Source organism: Caenorhabditis briggsae (genome assembly GCF_000004555.2).
Source record: "Caenorhabditis briggsae complete genome, chrX, whole genome shotgun sequence".
NCBI lineage: Eukaryota > Metazoa > Nematoda > Chromadorea > Rhabditida > Rhabditidae > Caenorhabditis > Caenorhabditis briggsae.
Window position 1 is genome coordinate 16,795,481 of NC_013491.2, and position 13,919 is coordinate 16,809,399.

Genomic DNA, 13,919 nt, shown 5'->3' on the forward strand with positions numbered 1-13,919 from the left:
TCCAAGAAAGTGTCATTTTCCTTTCTTCTGCACAGGAAATCCAAATTTTCGTTCCGTTGTCAAATAGATTAAAAAACTACTCATTGAATGTTCAATGCATCGATGCATCGAATTTAAAGAAATCTTTGAAAGATGCGCTTAGAAAAATTGTTCTGCTCGGACGCAGTCAATTCTCACGCACCATAATCAATGTTTCCTAGAAATTCGCGTGGTTGGCTATGATTTGCCGTTTGATCTTATCCTCCTCGAATCAGGCTCCAACATCACATAAGGGCGTTAGGTTGACGTCTTGAAATATTAACGATAAAAATCACGAGAAAGTTGTCTGGCACTCTTAAAATGGACTTTACATTCCACTTCACCGGATGTCTGGTGATGCCGTGGTTTTTATTTGAGATCGGAAAGTATCATTTCTTTTTCCTGCTGAAACACAACTTCTGTAAAAGACCAATGCATGATACATGTTTCATTTGTTTTCTGAAGATTCGGAAGATCTGACTGGTTTGTTTGAAGTTTGAAATTATTCGAGAAATTTGTTCAGATTTATCGGAATTCCGGGATTCTGGACATGTCGACGTCAATGCGCTCTGAATTTTAAATTTCGTATTCTAGTGAATTGCTTCAGGATGATGCTCTGACTTGACGAAATTAGAAAATGACTTCTGAACGACGTTCCCTTTTTCTGGAAACAGTTTTCCCAATTTCGTTCATTTCTCCTTTATCTGAAACAAATAGTTCGAGCAGAGAGTTTGATCCTGAGCTCAGGAAGAATCTGAATCAACTTTCCATGAAAAACAAGTAAAAAAAAAATTAACATTCACATCTTTATTCGATTCGAGTGTGGCATTAAAATCACGGCGTCAGGAGAAAAAAATTGGGAAAGAAACTTTTTTGGGGCATGAGAACGGGGGAGTATTATTAGTTTGAATCAAGACTGTGGGGATAGAGGACAAGAATGGTTTAGAAAGATGTTTCTGGCATCGGAAGCTTGTTGAAGTCGAGGAACATGGTAAATTCCTTTGGCAAGTTGCAGCCATCTCTTTTGCAGAAACACTGCATTGCGATCTGGGTTGAGCGTCCAATTTGGAGAGCCTGAAATTAAACAAATAAGATCTCTATTTCTGGAGCCAATTTCTTTAACTCACCTCTTGAAGACAGAAATTGAGCATGGCGAGTCTGGGGTGTGTGATGTGGAAGAAGTTGAGGACGTTGGTGTAGTCGTCGGAGCCAATTTCGACGCCGTTGACGTATCCTTTGTTCCAGTTCTTTGGGTCCGGCATGTAGGAGCAGAAATCGTAGATCGGCTCACTCAGTTGATGTTTTCCAGAGAAGTGGTTTCCAGCAATCCTTTCCTCGATTGGCTCCCAGCACCGGATCTTTTTGGTCAGCTGCTCATGGGCATCCTCAACGGTATTCTTGGCCGATGGGCGGACACTAAAGCCCGAGGTGGCAACAGCCATGAAAGCGAGAAGCATAGCAGTTCTGGAGAGCATGGTGGGAAGTTGAAGAAAGATAAGTGAATGAGACTTCTCAAAAGGCTGGGAAAATGACGAAGAGTAGTGCTCAGAACGCTGTTTTTAAAGGGAAACTAAAAATGGGCGGAGCCATTTTTGGTGGAATATAGAGAAAAGGGGGCGGAGCGACGTGGAGGATGGAACGCTCTAAGAGGAAAGCAAAAAGGAACCGGCGGAGCAGTGGTCGGAGCACGACAACGAAGATAATGTGTTTTGAAGAGAAACTGAAACACCGCTGTCTCAGCAGTACCACATATGTGCCTGGCACTTGCTTCATGCTCTGTTTATTTATAGAAAAAAGTAAAAAAAAAGTGCATGTCGTTCAAGGAGAACAAAGGTTCCGAAGCTTAGTTACATCATAAAAATGAGGAGTACGAGGCAACTGCAATAGCTAAACAATAGATCCCAAGAATTCGGGATGCGTTTATTTGGTGGAATAAATCCCACAAACGACGCAACACAAGTACAAACTGCTCTGTCGCGCAGAAGAATCAGTAAATGATAAAGATCACAACTAAAGCAGAGAAAAAAGAACAATGGCTTTCATGTCAAACCGTTGATTGAGAATTCAGTGATGTCTATCCTTGCATTCTTGACAGGCACGGATGGATTTGAAGCTCATAATTAGGTCTATTGCTACTTGCAATAAAACATTGTTTGAGTTATATTTTTCCGGTTCAGTCGTTCATTTGAATGTCAATCTCCGGAAATTGATTGTGGAGCCCTGAATATGTCTGGCACTGGCCGGAATGAGCGGAGGCCGTTTCGCCTTATGCATAAAAAAGTGTACGTGTGGTTTAAAAAAATTTAGAATTAATTTCCGGTTTAGTCGTTCGTTTGAATGCCAATCTCTGGAAATTGAATGTGGATAAACGTTAGCATTCCGGATATTGAAATGGATCTTTAGAGTTTCCGGTTTTAGCACTAGTAAACTTGATGTTCTAGTAAATCTTGCTTAAAAACTGCAAAATCTGCAAATTCTTCCATTCTCCTGTGCCAAAAAGTCGTATTAAAGCAAGTGTGGGACAAACACAAGAAACTGATAAATCCAACTGATAAGGGCATTTGATATCAGTTTCGCTAATTCGGATTACAGTAGGATATCACATTTTTAATCCAGACACAACGATGTACATGTCCTATATTTATCCAAATAATAGTTCTCAGTTTATGATTTTTGATTTCAGCACGTTAGAAAACCAAAAACGTTGATGCAGTTATTCTAATGTAAGTTCATATAATGGGAATTATGAAACACAGTGTCTAAATTCACATCACATCATCTGATCTGACTAGGGAAGGTTGTTTGTGGGGTATGGGACTTCGTTATGAGACCTATATCATTCGAAAGCTGAAAATGAGACATTTTCAAAAATGTAATTTGATTTTGCTGCGGACTTACCATATTCGAGAAAAGCGAGTTTGAAATCTCATTTTTTGAAAAAGCAAAGGGGGGACCCCATGGTGACTTTTTTTCAAAAAAAATTTTTTTTTGAAAAAACATGAAAAACTTACAGGATCATACTGTGTTCTCTGAAACAGTTTGAAATTGTGGTTACATGCTTTTGAAAACTATTTTTGAGTCATTTTTTCAAACCACTTTTTGACTTTTGAGAATAGAAAGTTAATGGTTTACAAAAGATTTTGGATGTTTTTTTGATTGTGATCGCAAATTTAGAAGTTTCTGTACAATGTGACCAAGTTTACGCGTTTTTTTCAGAAAAAAATTTTGAAAAAAAGTTCCATGGGGTACCCCCTTGACTTTTTTTTTGAAAATTTTTGAAATTTTTTTTTCGGCTGAAAATGTATTAAACGAAAAAGAACAAGCAAATTAGGTTTTTTACAAAATTTGATAACCTATTTTCTTGTCGGGATCAAGACATTTTGATTCTTTTTCTGATTTTCAACAAACCGTAGTACTACGATGATCGCCCAGTAACACTCAAAATTTGAGAAATCATAGACACAAATCATATCTGATTGATGTGTGGCTCTTAAAACGAACCATCCTTATGAACTTTGACAAACAAAAGCTGTGTGAAAGTGTTTAGTGTTGATTAACGAAATAGTCAAAAACTAGATATTACTTAAAACATTTAAGAAAGTACAAATTTTCAGTATCAAAATGAAATTTTTTTTGAAAAATGTGTTCGGAACATTTTGAAGATTTCCACAAAGACCGAAAACAAAAACAAAAACAAACAAAGGAGAGAGGAATCGAACCCAACCCTAGTCAGTTACCGTCCTCCCTCTTCACCGCTACACCACCAGTCGCTGCTTTCAACTAGTTCCACAATCATATAAGAAAGGGGGAGATCTGGCCCTCAAAATATTCAAATTTTAGCCAAATTTCAAACTCGATTTTCTCGGATCTGGAATGTCCGCAGCAAAATCTGAATATATATTTGAAAATGTCTCATTTTCAGCTTTCGAATGATATAGGCCTCATATCAAAGTCCCATACCCCAGTTACAACCTTCCCTAGTGAGTAATTAATTCACAAATATGATTATTTCACAAATATGATAATTCACAAATATGATTTTGTTTTTTAGTTTTTTTAATTCTAGTTTGAGAGTTCCCTCTTCATTTTTCTTGTTTGTGTCTCGGTTTGTGAGTTCTCTCTTCGTTGTTCGTGTTTTAAAATAAACAGTGTTTTTCAAGACAAAAAGAAATCTTCCTTCGTTCGGAAATTCTTTCCTTCCTTATTCCTTATTCCTTATTCCGGGTGTTTTTTCTATTCCTTATTCCTTATTCCGGATTTTAAATTTTTCATTCCTTATTCCTTATTCCTTATTCCGGATTTTAAAATTGTTATTCCTTATTCCTTATTCCTTATTCCTGATTTTTAAATTTCATTCCTTCTTCCTTCTTCCTTATTCCGGATTTTCTAAATTTTTATTCCGCCCATGTCTGGTGAGTAGTCAGTGTGATCTTTTCCGGTTGACTGAAATCAGATGCAACTCATTGAAATTATACATTTGATGACGTTGCAGGCTAACATACACCACAGGCGCTCCACGAGATGTTCATTATTTTGTCATATGTGTATAGTATAAAAATTTTTGAGGATATACAGCGATTTTTCTTCTCAGTAAATTCACTTGTATCTCTAACTAACCTTTGACCGCGGGTTTCAAAAAAAATTATCTAGAACTGAAATTTTCTCTAAATTCTAGCAACAATGTTCAATCCCGTTTAACTTGTATTCAGTAAAATTGTATTTAAAAGGCTTGTATTTAGTAGGTTTGTGTTTAGTAGGTTTGTAGGCCGTGCCATTCATATTATTACAAATGTCTATTATGTGACAAACAGCTCCAATAATCCTATCATATAAAATTCCCAGACTTCATTCCGTAACAATCACTGGCGTTCTTCCGTTTCCTAAGAAAACGTGGCCTATTGTATATAATTATTTCCGGCTTATACTTTCTATTGTTTCTTTGAAGGGGGTTTTGAAACACAGCTTCTGTATTGACATCACACATCTAAAAAAAGTTTTCTTCGGAAAACTTTAAAGAAGGCTCAGTGAGAGGGAAGGAGGAAGAGGGAGAATGGAGTATGAAAGGATTGAGAATAAAAACGTTGTGATATTTCAATCAGAAGGGCATGATCACAATCGTATGTCGGAATTCAGGAGTTCACACGAAATTTGAATTTTACGGAAATTCGATTTTTTGGAATTTTTAATTTTTTTCTGGAGTAATGAAAAAGTAGAATTTTAAGGTTTTTAGAATTTTCGAAAAAAATGAAACTTTTTGGAATTTTATTTCCGAAAGTTTTGAAAACTTATAAATTCGGTATATTTGGAATTTTCGGAAATCTCAAGTTTTCGGAATTTCAGAATTTGTAATAAAATGAATGGCATGAAATACAAACCTAATAAACACAAACAATACAAGCCTGCTGAATACAATTGTACTAAATAAAAGTTAAACCAGATTGAATATTGTAGCTAGAATTAAAAAAAAAAGTTCCGTTCTAGATAATTTTTTTTGAAACACACAATCAAAGGTTGGTTAGAGATACAAGTTAGTTTATTGAGAATAAAAATCCCAGTATAAACTCATAATTTTTATCCTATAATTTAGAAATGAACACTTCAATCAACAATTTTGTACTCAAACATAATATGTAGGATGGCACGAGCTTCTTGAGGGCACGAAATATACTTTTTGGAGTACATCAGTGTGACGAAATAGAAAATGGACCAAGAATAGATTTCATTAGTTTTGTGAACAGCCGCGAAACAGAAAAATTAAAAAATGGAGAGATTTAAAATTTAATGTTTGAATAAACTAGCTGGAATAATGAAACTAGTCTAGAAGACATCTGATTTTTCAACATATTCTCCTTTCTGTACAGGAGAGGGAAATAAAGACAAACGAATGCATAATTAAAAAATGAAAAGAGGAAACCACTGTCTGATAATGAATGAAGAAAGCCTGATTGTACAGGAAAAGAAAAAGCAGGAGGGGGACTGAAAGTAAAAAGATATAGGGTCCAAATGAGTGTCTAGGTCAACCAAAAAAAACACAGAACAATGCAAATGATGAGATTAAAGGAAGAGGACTCTAGATCGTGGATGAGTAGGAGTGGTTGGTAATTCGAGGTTCACCTTGCCATAAGACAATTTATGCATTTAAAGCAAACGGGAAAATGGACTCTTAACATAAAAATTTTGATGAACGGCGAAAAAATCTATTTGATAATGAGAGGAAGACATCAGAAACATTCTCTCATCAAGCTGGATGAGAAAAAATGAGGCGGGGGATGATACTCGAGAAGAAATTAAAGGTATGACCGAAACATAAAGAATAGTTTTCAGTGACTTCCTGATAGTACTTAATTCTGAGGATGTAAGATTAAAGATAATCGCGTATATCATAAAAATGCTTTAGAATGAGCTCTGAAACTTCTTCAGACGATTCAACAGCCATCACTTTGATTAATACTTTTGAGTCCCTTGCAGTCTGGATGTGAGTGTTTCCATAGACAACAATTTTTGATACCGAATCGATTTTTATCGAAACAGACTTGATTTTGGTGGAGGTGCTGAAAATTCTTAGTTAGAAATAAACTTTATTCTCAATGTCTCACCTTTTATCAGTCTGCCCCGATTTCACCAAACTTCCTTGAAAACGTATCTTAACATTTTCCAAAAACATTTCCATGGTGTCCCCGATTTCTTTACAAATTGAAAAACTTGATTCGACAGCTCCGCGAGTTTCCTTCCAATATTCAATCAGATCCAAAATGCTGTTATCGTGTAAATCGTCAATAACTCTATCGACTATCACTTCTTGATTGGGTAAATTTTTATGAGTTTCCAACCAAATATCCGGTTCATTGTAAACATAACGCGTTATTACAATTTTCTTAGATGTGCGGACGTGTGAGTTCTCCAAATCAGAGGGATGAGATACTTTAAAACGGAACTCCTGTAAGGGACTCTCAACGAGTGGATGAAATTCATGCAAGCCAGTATCCCAATAATCGAACGAATTGACTTTCATACTCGAAAGAAGTCCGAACATATTTTGCATATTTTTGTAACCACCCGGCCAAATTGACAACTCTTGAACACGAATATTGCTCCTTCCTCCTAACAAATACTCAACAACTTTTCTAGCAGTTTGTCCAGCTTCGTAATTTTAGAAAAAGTTTTCCGGACAGAAGCATGGGATACATAGTTCAATAAATCCAAAGTAGGCAGGTTCAACGCTTCATCTTTTCTATTCATGTGCCCTGTGTAATTAATAGACACCGATTTCTCTTGGAACCTTATTCGATTCACACGCAACGGTATGCTTCTATCAATTTTGGATATTTCAGGGCATCGTGCCGATAGGTACAGTCGAAAATAGAATTCACAAAATTAAACTTTAAAACAAAAGAAACCGTACCTTTCATCAGCTTTCATGTGTTCAAAAATACACCTCAACGGAGGATACGAGACTACAGGCATCTCGATTTACAGCAGAAAGAAATCAATGAATATAGAATAAAGATTACGTTACCTAAGAAAGAAGAGAAATTATTCTCTCCAAGTCACAGGGTCCCCAGAGTAGTATGTAAAATCAATAGAGGTGTAAAATCAATAGAGATGTAAAATCAATAGATTATTGGGTTTATGTATTGACTGCATTGAGTGCGACGAGGGAGATAGCTAGACGATGCGTAAGACTCCAGATGGTGGAGACCCTTCCAACGTTATTCTGAACGTTTGAGATTTTCTAACATGTAAGTTGCCTGAAAACACTTCTTATACGTATGTAGTACAAAAGCATGACAGGTGTCGTGGTAATAGCCTGGAATAAATCGCAAAAATAAGTAATGTGTCTGAAACAGATGAAGTTAAGAGACAGATTAGATTGAGTTGGTCCAATGCAGACAAGAAATTTCAGAATCTTTGCTATAGGAAAAAGTGGGACGAAGATTCGCTGTCTTACATACTATGTATTGTGAACAACGCCACTAATGTTTCGAACTAGGACACCATTATCTTTAATGAAATGCTCACTTTTTGCTTTTCTGCCAAGTATTGCATTTGAAACACCAGACCGGTAAATCTTTATATCAATTTTTTTGAAATCAGAATTGAATTACACAGGATATTTTACAACAAAAAAAACAAGAAACTGTAATACCAGGGAAAACGGGAGGTGGAATGAAATAGTGGTACATTAAATGAAATGTTTGGGAGATAAAGGAAAGGACAAGCTGCAGAAACCTGTTTGTGAAGTACAATTGAAGTGTTCCATCTCAAAAGAACGCCAGCTCGAGAAGAATAGCATAGCGCTGGGTCAGAGCCCAGTTCAGCTCCTCAACGACCGCAACACCATCGTGAGTGAAAGGTTCGTTTCCGACAACATACATTCGGACAGCCAGCATGACAATTTCGTCGAAAAAGTCCCAGAGCTCTGGAGAAATCTCTGGATCAGCCTGAAAAATGATCCATTGTCTGAATGATTCTATTATGAGAAACTAACCGCGAGTATTTCCACATGGTGAGCAAGAGTGTTGAGAAAGATTTCGAGGAGATCCTGGAAAAAATGGATTTTGGATGCAACAACAGTTGATCTAATACCAGTTCATTTTCCGGCATGTTCAGTGGGTGAGGTCCGGCAATTTCCATGTTGGTAGAATAAGAGTGGAGCTGGAATTAAGAATGTAATGATAATTAAAAAAGTGAGAACGACAAGATGTCAAGAGCGATGTTCAGTAAGTGCCTAGGACATGGAACTGTCTGAACACACGGGGAAAAAGAAAACAACACTGCCAGTCTTTTGCATATATTTTCAAATGTCCCACTATTCGTTTCCATTTATGACTCATTCGAAAATTTACTTTCTGGAAAGCTCTATTTCATCGACTTTCTGATGAGAATGTAAATGAAATCAAGATGTATATCCTAAATATACCTAAAATGATATTGAAAGGACCACTCATAAGCGATACCCTCTCATTTGAAACAGTTTTGGGACATGAAGAAGATTTACGAAAATTTATGGGTAGGAAAATAATAATAGGATTTCTTATTTTTGGGCATAGAATTGATATTGAAGATACCGCTCAAGAGCGATACGCATCTCAAAGCACATGATAAAAGGGGCCTCTGGCATAGATTCTGTCAGTCTCTCGCATAGAATTAGAAATTTTCCGAATATTGTTTCGATTCATGACTCATTCGAGTTCATTCTTCTAGAAAGCTTTATAATATCGATTTCAACGTTAGAATAAAAATGGAATGTACTTATACCTGCATCGCAAAAAGAAAAAAAAATCGAAGGGACCACTCATTAGCGACATTTGAAGACCTTGGAAGCGTTGCAAAAATTTACGAAAATTGAAGCAAAGGAAAAAAATACATTTTGTGAATGGAGAATTTAAAACTGAATATTTATTTCACAAATTGGGAGGAGAAGCAAAAAATGCGATAGAAAAAAGATACGGTATTCCCTCAAATAGAACGCTATAACTTATAACTTCAGTTTGAGCTTAATTATGATATTTTTTTAATTGACAGAAAAGGTAGAGTAATCCAGCAGGGCGAACAAGTCTGAGGATTTTGTAAGAAAATGAAAAAGAGTCTTTTGTAAGTGACTGAGACATGGAACTGTCTCACTGAACACAGCTGGGGAAAATGTAGAAAATCACATGATAGAGGTCTCTCAGTCCCTCGCATATATTTTGAAATGTTCCGAAAAATGCGTTTTCATTTCTGACTCATTTGGATTTGTGCTTTCCAAATCGCTTTATTATATTGATTGCAAAAATAGGATGAAACCCGGGACGTAGACTATGCCTATTCTACACAGACAAAAATCTCAAATCTCTTCTAATAACGACAATGTCCAATACTTCAGGTGATTGTAGGCACAGTTTGCTGAACTGGTTCTTTTCATCTGAAACGGATTCCCCAATATAAGGATTTGATAAAGCTCCTGAAACAACTAAACTAATTTCCCATCGAAAAATCTGATTTCTCATTGACTTTCACATCTTTATTCGATTCGAGTCTGTCATTGTCATTCGTAACACGGTGAAAATCATAACAATTGGGGAAACACATTTTTCTTCAAGCATAAGAACTGGGGGGGGGGGGGGTTTCGAGACGAAAGAGGTGACGAAAAAACGTTGCGAGAACGATTTAGAAAAACGTCTCCGGTATTGGGAGATTATTCAAGTCGAAGAACGTGATGAATCCCTTTGGCAAGTTGCAGCCATCTATCTTGCACAACCAGCGAATCGAAGTATGCGATGGTGTGTCCGGCGGCGTTGAATCGGTAACCCTGAAAATGAAAAAAATGAGATTTTTTGTGAACTAAATTTCTGTAAGTTACCTCTTGAAGGCAATCATTCAGAATGGCAAGTCTGGGATGTGTGTTTTGGAAGAAGTTGAGGACGTTGGTGTAGTAGCCACTTTCCACGTCGACGCCTTTTACAAGAAACTTAGCACCGGATCTTCTTGGTCAGCTGCTAATAGGCATATTGGACGGTGGACGAATACAAGTCCGAGGTGGCGATCGGCAAGGGAGAGAGAAATAAGAACAGCAGTTCTGGAGAACATGGCCGGAGATGAAAGGAGAAGAAGTGATTTGGACTTCTCAGATGGGAGGAACTGGCTCACAATACTGTAGTTTTTATCAGAAGATTAATATAAACTTTTGAGGAAACATTTTATTGTGGTTATACGAAACGGACAGAAAGTTGATTGTAGAGAACAATTAAAGTTTTTGAAACGAAAGATAGTACGAGACGTTTTTGTTAAGAGAAGAACAGGTTGTTATTAGGATAATTCTGGTGAGTTTGAAAAATAATTGGTTTGGTATACACAAAAATGCAGGAAAATGGTTTGATACAAGCTTAAGAAAACTTATGTTTGGGGAGATTTGAAAAAACTGGTATTCGGAAATATGTTAGGACACATTGTTCAAAGTATGGGAGACTTGAAAGTTTTCATAGTATTTTTCAGAAATTATTTCGAGAGCGAAAGTGAACATTGTCAGTTGTTGTTCAACATCTCCAAGAATGCCACGTCATTCAGGATGAGGTGAACATAACGCGGAAAAAGGGCCCAGTACAGGTTCTCAAGGTCGGTGACGCCATTGCCAGTCAGTGGCTCGTTACCGACGATGAACATTCTCTCGGCGATAATGACAGTTTCTTCGAGAAAATCTAACACTTCTTGCGGAGTCTCGAGACCATCCTGAAAAATGCTCCATTGACTGATTGATTTTATTATAAGAAACTCACCACGAGTACATTCATGCGATGAATGAGAGCGTTGAGAATGCGGTCAAGGATTGCCTGCAAATAATTAGCTTGTCGGTGCAAAACAGTTGATTTCATACCAATTCATTTTCTGGCATGTTGAGTGGCAGAGGACCGGCAATATCCATGTTTGTAGAAGTAGAGTGGAGCTGGAAGTATGGATTCATATTTAGAAAAAAAAAAATAAAAAACGGCGAGAAGTCTCAAGAGCATAATTGGATACGATGATAAGGGAGAATCATTTCCCAGTCAGTGACTAGGACATGGAACTGTCTAAACACATGAGGAAAAAGAAAAAAACACATGTTTGTCAGTTTCTCGCATATATTTTGAAACAACCCAATATTCGTTTTCATTTATGACTCATTCGAAAATTTGCTTTCTGGAAAGCTCTATTTCATTGATTTTCTGATGAGAATGGAAATGAAATCAAGATATATATCCTAAATATACCTGAAATGATACTGAAAGGACCATTCATTTGGGTCAGTTTGGGGATATGAAGAAGATTTACAAAAATTGATGGGTTGGAAAATATTGATTAGACTCCCTATTCTAAAGTTAAGGCTCCCTTGTGGATATTGAAGGTATCAGTCATTAGCGATACGGCTCACTTGGCAAATGGAGAGTTTGAAATATCACAAATTGGGAAGAGAAACAAAATGTGAAAAAAACGACACGGTATTTCCTTGAATAGAACGTCATACCCCATCATTGCAGCTTTTTAGCTCAATTATCTTGGTTCCTAGAAGAGATAAAAAAACTGTGACCTAATTAAATTTTCATCATATTTTAAACAACATTTTAGCAGTTGACAGATTTTCGATATCTAGTCTATGCACGGAGATTATTCTATTAGAGGATATACGGTACATGAAAAAGCGCATGATAGGGTATCTCCGTCTTACGCATAGGTTTTTGAAATGTTCCAGAATGTGTCTATCTCTTTTTGACTCATTCGAATTTTGTTTTACCAAAACGCTATTTTTTATTGACTTAAAAATTTGAAAAAAAACTCGAAATTTTGTAGTACGCTAGCTGATGATTTTGTAAAAAATAAACAAAAGTCCTTCGTGAGACATGGAACTGTATCACTGAACACATCTGGGAAAAATGCAAAAAATCACATGATAGAGGTCTCTCAGTCCCTCGCATATATTTTGAAATGTTCCAAAATTCGTTTTCATTTATGACTCATTCTAATTTTTGCTTCCGAAACGTTCTCTCTTGCTGATTGCGAAAATAAAATAAAATACAGTGAACCATAGACATGAAGCGCCCGATAGTCCATGTCTACATACTACCCATACTTCACATATCCATAGGAGTCCCACGTTCTTTCGATTTATTCAAGTCCGAGACAGGCACTTGAATTTTATCCGCCAGCGCTCGGATTTCTGATTCACAACTTCTGATTCTAGGAATATTTTTTCCCAGTTTTGTACACTTTTCAAGACAAAGACCTCAAATCTCTTCTGACAACGTCAATGTGTAACATTTCCGATGAAAATGTTAGGACAGTCTAAATAGCTCAAATGTAGTAACAACTTGAGCACCTGTTCCCTTAAGCTGAAACTTTCTCAAGCCAGAGAGCACTTTCTGAGCTCCAACAGAACCTCATCTAACTTTCCAGGAAAAACCTAAATTTTCAATTAACTTTCTCATCTTTATTCGATTCGGGTGTAACTTGAAAATCACGGTGTCAGGAGAAGAAAAACTTGGAGAGGGTCACATCAACAGGGTAAAACATGTGAGAACATGAACTGGGGGAGTATCGTCAGTTTGAATCAAGAAGAAAGCACGAAAAAAAGAGTGAACGGGGAGGGGGCAATTTAGAAAGAAGTCTCTGGCATTGGGAGCTTGTTGAAGTCCAGGAACGTGGTAAATTCCTTCGGCAGGTTGCAGCCATCTCTCTTGCACAGACAACGGATTGAAGTCTGTGATGGACGTCCGGCGACGTGGAATTGGAATGCCTGAAAATGAAGAAATGAGATCTTGTTTTCAGGTTAACATTTCTGTAACTCACCTCTTGAAGGCAGACATTGAGCATGGCAAGTCTTGGGTGGGTGACTTGGAAGAAGTTGAAGACGTTGGTGTAGTCGTCAGAGTCCATGTCGACACCGTTGACGTATCCTTTGTTCCAGTTCTTTGGGTCCGGCATATAGGAGCAGAGGTCGTAGATTGGCTCGCTGAGTGTGTGCTTTCCAGAGAAGTTGTTTCCAGCAATGTTCTCCTCGATTGGCTCCCAGCACCGAATCTTCTTGGTGAGCTGCTCTTGAGCATCTTGGACAGTGTTCTTGGCCGATGGGCGGACACTGAATCCCGAGGTGGCGACTGCCAAGAAAGAGAGGACAACAGCAGTTCTGGAGAACATGCTTGGGGATGGAAGAAGGAGAAGTGAATGAGACTTCTCAAAGGAATGGGACTGAAATATGAAAAGTAGTGCTTCAGACGCCGTTCTTATAAGGAACCGAAAAATGGGCGGAGTCTCTCTCGGACGGAAGATAGAGAAAAATGGGCGGGGCGACGTGGGGGATGGAAAGCTCTTTGGTGCAGAAATTGAATGCAAAGAGGTGGTAGAGAAAAATGGAAACTTCACGGTTTCTGATTCTAATCCCGTGGGCAAGT

General features: G+C 37.3%; 6 protein-coding genes across 6 annotated transcripts in view; all 6 read right to left on the reverse strand.

Moving 5' to 3' along the window:
- Positions 1–960: 960 nt before the first annotated feature.
- CBG22690 lies at positions 961–1,493 on the reverse strand (the record flags this gene model as incomplete). Its single annotated transcript, XM_002645411.1, has 2 exons — positions 961–1,092; positions 1,146–1,493. 2 exons carry the CDS (start codon positions 1,491–1,493, stop codon positions 961–963), a joined length of 480 nt encoding a protein of 159 aa, XP_002645457.1.
- A 4,886-nt stretch (positions 1,494–6,379) lies between these two features.
- Positions 6,380–7,060, reverse strand: CBG22688 (the record flags this gene model as incomplete). The annotated part of the gene is made up of 2 exons (XM_002645410.2): positions 6,380–6,569; positions 6,615–7,060. 2 exons carry the CDS (start codon positions 7,058–7,060, stop codon positions 6,380–6,382), a joined length of 636 nt encoding a protein of 211 aa, XP_002645456.2.
- A 1,219-nt stretch (positions 7,061–8,279) lies between these two features.
- CBG22687 lies at positions 8,280–8,652 on the reverse strand (the record flags this gene model as incomplete). The annotated part of the gene is made up of 3 exons (XM_002645409.1): positions 8,280–8,459; positions 8,507–8,560; positions 8,605–8,652. The coding sequence occupies 3 exons, from the start codon at positions 8,650–8,652 to the stop codon at positions 8,280–8,282; spliced, it is 282 nt and encodes a 93-aa protein (XP_002645455.1).
- A 1,515-nt stretch (positions 8,653–10,167) lies between these two features.
- On the reverse strand, positions 10,168–10,377 carry CBG27991 (the record flags this gene model as incomplete). Its single annotated transcript, XM_045240369.1, has 2 exons — positions 10,168–10,309; positions 10,361–10,377. The coding sequence occupies 2 exons, from the start codon at positions 10,375–10,377 to the stop codon at positions 10,168–10,170; spliced, it is 159 nt and encodes a 52-aa protein (XP_045100539.1).
- A 645-nt stretch (positions 10,378–11,022) lies between these two features.
- CBG22685 lies at positions 11,023–11,419 on the reverse strand (the record flags this gene model as incomplete). The annotated part of the gene is made up of 3 exons (XM_002645408.2): positions 11,023–11,226; positions 11,274–11,327; positions 11,372–11,419. The coding sequence occupies 3 exons, from the start codon at positions 11,417–11,419 to the stop codon at positions 11,023–11,025; spliced, it is 306 nt and encodes a 101-aa protein (XP_002645454.2).
- A 1,704-nt stretch (positions 11,420–13,123) lies between these two features.
- The window catches only part of CBG22684, a gene marked incomplete at both ends in the record, with an annotated part of 2,190 nt that continues 1,394 nt past the window's right edge, over positions 13,124–13,919 (reverse strand). Inside the window, 2 exons of the mRNA XM_002645407.1 lie at positions 13,124–13,264; positions 13,318–13,716. Coding sequence (XP_002645453.1) covers positions 13,124–13,264; positions 13,318–13,716 — 540 coding nt within the window. The remainder of the gene's footprint in view (positions 13,265–13,317; positions 13,717–13,919) is intronic.